The sequence below is a fragment of the Peromyscus leucopus genome, chromosome 4 (assembly GCF_004664715.2).
Source record: "Peromyscus leucopus breed LL Stock chromosome 4, UCI_PerLeu_2.1, whole genome shotgun sequence".
NCBI lineage: Eukaryota > Metazoa > Chordata > Mammalia > Rodentia > Cricetidae > Peromyscus > Peromyscus leucopus.
In genome coordinates, this window is record NC_051066.1 from 82,118,306 (window position 1) to 82,125,306 (window position 7,001).

The 7,001-nt window shown below is 43.0% G+C and overlaps 1 protein-coding gene across 1 annotated transcript; it reads right to left on the bottom strand.

Moving 5' to 3' along the window:
* Nucleotides 1-263: 263 nt before the first annotated feature.
* Nucleotides 264-2,395, bottom strand: Fshb (follicle stimulating hormone subunit beta). Its single transcript, XM_028882374.2, is given in 3 exon segments — nt 264-687; nt 2,238-2,341; nt 2,344-2,395. Coding segments are annotated over 3 exon segments (387 nt in total). The 3' UTR covers nt 264-456.
* Nucleotides 2,396-7,001: the final 4,606 nt, after the last annotated feature.

Below are 7,001 nucleotides of genomic sequence, written 5' to 3' on the forward strand. Positions count from 1 at the left end.
GTTTCCCATTTAATTCCATGCAGAGTTTGGACTTTAAGCTTGCGATCACTCTGCAGTCTCTGAAAGTCTAGAGAAGCCTGTGCTAGATTTAGTTCTTTCACAGACTTCTACCTTCCCTCCTTCCCTGTGGACTCATGCATCCCTCTGTCTAAAAGGAAGGGATTGCCCTAGATGGCTTCTAAGACAGTGGAAGAGGAAAGCTCTCACAAGCTGTGCATTGAGAGTGAAAAAATGTAGGTAACCAACATATGGATAGAGGGATGAGTGGTGGTAGAGTCCTGGCCCCTGTACTCCCGGCCCTGAGCTCGCTCCTCTTCCCTGTCAGGACAGTGACACCAGTGGGAATGATGGTTCCTAAGCCGGTGGTTTGCAGCCCCAGCACAGAGCAGACACAGACGTTTTGGATATGGTGGTCCTTCAGGACAAGGGTGGGCAAACTGAAATGTCCGTTCTTCTTTATTCTTTCATTTCACCAAAGGAGCAGTAGCTGGGTCCCAGGCCCCGCACAGTGCAGTCGGTGCTGTCGCTGTCACACTTGCCGCAGTGACATTCAGTGGCTACTGGGTATGTGTAGAGGGAGTCTGAGTGGTGCGCACAGCCGGGCAGTCTCACGGTCTCATACACCAGCTCCTTGAAGGTGCATGTTTTCTGAGTGTTGGGTCTGGCTGGGTCTTTATACACCAGATCCTGAGGAGTTCAGGAAAGGGAGGATTAGGATTGGCTACTTTGAAGTTTCCGTTCAGGTTAGTCAAAATAAGGCAGTAATTTAATACTACATGCTTTCGCATTTACTCGTTAAAGCCCACATAACGTCATAGACCACCTATGCAGTGTACTTCCTTTCGTAATTCTTCTGGAACATTTCTTAATTGTTCTGGAAGTCTTACAGAAAATGTAAGTCATTTCTTTCCTAATCCCCATGACCATATCAGAACATTAGTTATTTGTCAAAATGCAAAATGCAAAATGCAAAATGCAAAAAAATGTTGAATTTCAGCATAGAAGAATGGTGAAAAGAGACATGACTCAGAATTTCAGTTGCCTTTTCATACTTAGTGGAAAGCTATATTAATGACAACTTAAACTACAAGTATTACAGCTTAACTTTCAGAAAATGTATATATACTGTTTACATTTATAAAATAGTAAAATAATGATATGAATATTAATGCCTATCCTGCTTATGAACACCCTTGTAAGAGGTGGATTACTTCGTTGCTTGGCAGATGCCTTTTTCCTTTTAAGTGCTGTTTATGGTATAGTGTTATTAGCTTCAAAGGACATATACTCTGCCTATAAGAATTTTTTTCAAAATCAAAAATTGTTCATTCTAGAACTTTCCAGTGGAAAATTTATTTGTGCTGAGGGGAGAAAATGAGACTGCTGCTCATTTTATGTTAGTGGCATGCTACCCAATCAATAGCCCCAGAAAAGGGCAGTAAAACAGTGTAGTAAGTAGAGTTTGGTTGAACTCTTTTATCATTGAATAAAGCATACCTCATCAGAAAGTTCTATTTTTCTCAGTTTGTGGTATGAAACTCTACATGAATGAGAAGATAAAATAGGTTAAAAAAGAGGCAAATGAGAAGTGTCTCTTTACTCGTATTGATGCAGAGAAGGGTGTGAGTTCCCGCTGGTGACTTAATGCCTCTGTGTCTCCGTCCTCTCAAAGACTTAGAAAAATAAATGGGGGGGGGGTATGTTTGTGAATTTAAAAAGCCTTCCAGAATTAACTGTGTTCACAGGCTACTTAGAAGCAGTATGTGCAAGCAGAGCTAAGGACAATTTTTATAAGGCACTATTTGTCTCTTCATGTGACATCAAAACATATTTGGAATTATCTCAAGACCCTAAAGATAAAGATTGCCTTTAAAAAACATTGTTGTTCTTTTATGGTTATATATATGCATATATATATGTATATACACACACACACACATATATATACACACACATGCATATATATTCCCTATTTACCTCTCTACATATAAAATACGGCATAGAAATTCTTTATATTTAGAAATAGTCAGTTTATCCAATTCCAAGGTTTTCTAAGTTCACCCAAATAAAACCCCAGCCTCAAACTGACATCCTAATTATTAACTCCATTTACAGCACAGATACTATTAATTAGGGAACTATTGCTTGGGAAATTAAAATATTGATAAAGTGGGAATTCATCAAGCCCGCCTCATACAGCTCCCCAGCACCGGTCTCCAGCAGAGCACAGGACCTACCCTGGTGTAGCAGAATCCGGCACACCAAGTGGTGTTGATGCTTATGCAGAAACGACACTCTTCTTTCTCTACTGCGATGGTGATGTTGGTTAGCTCACAGCCTGGCAGCAGATTGCTCGCCAGCACCAGAATAGGATGCAAAACTGTATCGACTTCATCCTGGGCTGGGAAGGAAGCAGCTATGTCCTGTTAGCAAGAGAGAAGTCATATAATTAAAATCATTGTGAAAACTGACCAGCTGAGAAACAGTTAGTCCTTTCATTCTTCTTGAACATTCTACTTGAGCAAGGGCTTTTACTTTTTTGCTTGCTGGACCAATATTCCTCTTTCTTCTTTGGGTTGTGGGCTGGATGGGGTTATGGTAGGGTAAAAGTCGAAACATATAGATAAAAATTCCAATATGATGATTTAACCAAATCAGTATTTAAAGATGAATTTATTACCATCTTAAAGTGATTATTCCAATCAGGTAACTGTGATCCTTATATTTGCTGCTTCATTAACAGTTTTAAAGACTAGTTTGTTTAAAAGGGAGAAAATTTTCTATAACAGAACTATTTCTTCATTTTTAGCATCATTTAAACATCTGTGTTTGCCCACAACCGTTGACAAGGAGTCTATTTCAGAAGCTGGGCAAACTAGTCTATAGGTGAGACTCTTGATGCTAGTGCATTGACCGTATTCAAGAAGCCAAGTTAACAAGAATAAGTTTCTATACAGCAGTGACAGAGAATGGTCATTCCTTCTCTAAATCTGAAAAGTCTGCAGTTTCCAAAGTAGCTGTTCTTTCTGCATCAAGGGCTGAGACTCACCTGTTTAGGTAGCTGTCTTTTCTGGGGAAAGCTGAATACTGAGTAAAGTCACACATCCCTTTTTATACAAAATTAACACCCTGTGGATTTACTGGGTGTTAGAATGACCAATACTAAAGCAAAGCCTCCTGTTCGGTGAATCAGTGTTTAGACGGACAGGGAGATCAAGCTCTGCCAATGTAGTCTAAATGCCATAGAGCAGCAAATGCTATCAGTGATGATGATTTCTGTACAAATCGAATTTGATATGGTAGCACGCCCACTCCTTTACCTTGCTAAATTAAATGTGGCTCTGGAGTCTAGACTGTTCTTTCTGATCTTTAACTTGGAGAACTCAGAATCCTTTCCAAGCATTGCTTTGGCTCCATTGAGAAGGTACACCAAAATACGTCTAATCAACTCTTCCAAGAACAGACTGAACTCTAAAGATGGGATGGGTAAACATGTAGTCTTGGGGAAAACCTAAGATGGTCTGCATAGACATATTGACCTTGAGGTGCCCATAATACACTTAAACAGACTGGTGAGTCTGGGGTTTAGAGAAATATGTTGACTGAAGATGTAAATTTGGAAGTTGATGGCATGGGGCTGGATGAGGTTACCAAGGGAGTGGATTTAATGAGAATAGAGGAGTTGAATCTGGTTAAACTTCAATACTAAAATGTCAAGGATACAATGATTTCCTTCCTCCTCTTCATCCTCTTTGTTTTCTTCCTCCTCTCCTTTTCTTCCATCCAAATGAGGTCTAGAAGGGTTATTGAGGAAGGTATGGACTGAAGGGAATGTGGTGTCCTAGAAGCTAGGTAAAGAGAACATATTAAGGTAGAGGAAGGGACAAAGTTAGTCCAATGCTGCATAAGAGGAGGGCTAAGAATTGCACAGCAGACCTCACAATTTAAAGATCTAATCCTCAGCTAGAGAAGTTGAATGGATGGAAGCTATAACCTGGTGTTTGTTTAAATTGTCGGGAAGAGATGACATGTAGGGAACATAGACAATTCCTTTAAGAATTTGGTCACAAGCATCAGCAAGAAAACTGGGTAATTGGGGCAATGTAGAAGTAGAGTAAAAATAATTTATTGTTATTTTTACTTTTATGGGGGGAAGTGCATGCCTGTTCATATGGAGATGAAAAAGTTTAAATAGAATGAAAACGAGTAAACTGGAGAGAGTGTTGAGTGTCCGTAAAGACAAGAGAACAGATGGTTTTGAGAGCACATATGGAGGTTCTAACTTTAGGTAGGAACACGGGGAGCTCAACCCCCAACCAAGCAGGAAGGTAGAGCTCAATGGTGAATGAACAGGTGTGGTAGGTGGGTAAGTATGGAGGGAGGCCAGGTGTGATGGCTGAGCAGGTGTAGAGGGAGGGCAGGTGTGGAGGGAGGGCAGGTGTGGAGGGAGGGCAGGTGTGGAGGGATGGCAGGTGTGGAGGGAGGGCAGGTGTGGAGGGCAGGTGTGGAGGGAGGGCAGGTGTGGTGGGATGGCAGGTGTGGTGGGAGGGCAGGTGTGGTGGGATGGCAGGTGTGGTGGAAGGGCAGGTGTGGAGGGATGACAGGTGTGGTAGGAGGGCAGGTGTGGTGGATGGCAGGTGTGGTGGAGGGCAGGTGTGGAGGAGGGCAGGTGTAGAGGGAGGGCAGGTGTGGTGGGAGGCAGGTGTGGAGGGCAGGTGTAGAGGGATGGCAGGTGTGGTGGGAGGGCAGGTGTGGTGGGAGGGCAGGTGTGGAGGAGGCAGGTGTGGAGGAGGGAAGGTGTGGAGGGAGGCAGGTGTAGAGGGAGGGCAGGTATGGAGGGAGGGCAGGTGTGGAGGGAGGGCAGGTGTGGAGGGAGGGCAGGTGTGGAGGGATGGCAGGTGTGGAGGGATGGCAGGTGTGGAGGGAGGGCAGGTGTGGAGGGAGGGCAGGTGTGGAGGGAGGGCAGTGTGGAGGGAGGGCAGGTGTGGTGGGAGGACAGGTGTGATAGGTATAGATGCTTATGGGCAAGAATTGTGGTGATAGGCTTCAAGCTGGCCTCTGATTAATTTCCTTTTCCAGTAAAACTGGGAACATAAATCAGCAGCCATAGCCATCGTTTGGTAGTAAGGACAAGGGGTACTGAGAATTATGGAAGTCTTTCTAAAGGAGTCTTACCATTGGTATCTCTTACTAATCTCTTGTATTTTGGAGTCAACTCTTTATATGCACTTAATCTGTATTCACAAAGTGTATTTATGTGGCCATATATCAATTTCTATATTTCAATAATTCATGTTTATGTAGTTTTAGTTATTCCTGAAATATGTACTTAAAATATCAGCAACTTCTTTGCATTAGTGCCCACGGCTCCCACAACGCATAAGCATATTAAATATGTGTTCATATATAATCCTGACAGCAACCTTTTGAAGGACTTATTACTCCCTTTTGAGAGATGTGGAACGTGAACGGAGCAAGGCTACACACTCGCTGGGGTGCAGCTGGTCTGGTCCACACTCGGGTCTCGCTGCCTCCACATCTGGAGCACTGCTCATTGACCCATGCAGATTTGGGGTGGGGTACGGTTCTCATTGCTCAGTTGTTTTTGGAGAGGAGTCAAGACAGACGCTCTCAAACAGCAGTGCCAACGTTGGTGAAAGAGCAGGCACAAGCTGTGCACAAAGTTCATTTATTTTAAATGAAAAACATATTTAAGAAGCCGTCCTAAGGGCCAATAGTTTAATTCACACTTACATTTGGGTCAGCGTTCTAAAGTAACCCCATTCTCCTTGTCTGTCCAAGAAGCCCCGGATCTGTCTCAGTTGCATGCCTAGCTTAGTTTATCTATTAGTTCATATATTTCTTAAGCGATGCCAGTAGCTCACTGGGTACTCTTAAACTTTTTAAATCTAATTTGATTTTTTTAATTTAATTGAAAAAAAAAATCATTGTGTGCTGTGCATGTCTTCCTTAGCCTGTTGGCTGCCGGTGCGTTCCCTTTCCTTGTTTTGTTCTGCTGTTTTGGGAGGAAGGGCATCTACAAGGCGCGCTTCTCATAGTGTGAGAAAGCCTTTACCTTCCCAAGGGGAATGGTTAGTAAGGAGAAGAGGAAGTGTGGGCTTTGCTCGCCCTGTGTTCTGTTTCCTTTACTTTATGACGGTATCTACTGGTGTGACTACTGGTGTGACTGCGTTCTCCCGATATGCACAGGTGGCAGTGGACAGCTCCTTTCTGTGGCAGGCCCCAGCTCTTCTGAGGAAAGCCCAGATGTTCTTTGGGCCTCTCCCTGAGTTTTCTCTTTCTGGCCTCAGGCAGTTCTCTCAGCATTCTTCTGTCCCTTGGGTGAGGAGGACTTCTCTGGATTGACGCACATTCCTATGTAGCGTCTCAGCAATTCCTTGGGGCTCCTGTGTTTATCAGGTATGTTTTCTGCTGTCTTGACTGGTCTCTGGTTAATATAGCTACTGTTGGCTTTCAGTCCTCCAGAAAGAAAATCCACTTGGGGCTGAGTATAGTAACATTAGTTCACTGTTTACTGAAATTTTGAACAATATTCAGGAAAACCTACTACATCACTCTTTATTGGATTGAGCCTCATCCACATTTTGCAGTCCCCAGTGTTTGCTCTCAGCCTAGTATTTTCTGTTTCCTTTCTTTTGAGTCCTTACCTCAGTGGTGACATACATCCTACATCCTAACAGCAGACTTCTGAGAATCTGGATAAACCAACTTCTCCAAGTCTTAACACATCAGAGCTTCCGTACACATGTGCTCCATGTTGTAGCCCCTTCTTTGATTTGCAAAGGGGGTTTTCAAGTAATTCATGCGTGCTTGAGTTTAAAGTAGGGAATTATTTGAGCTGAAATCCTGAGAAGTTATCTGGTCTCTACAGTGAGCTTTCTTTCCCTCCCCATTTTCGTTTGTTCACATGATGTATGTTTTCCTTTTTTTATTAAGAAAACTTTTTCATTTATTTTACACACTAATCAAAGATCCCCCCT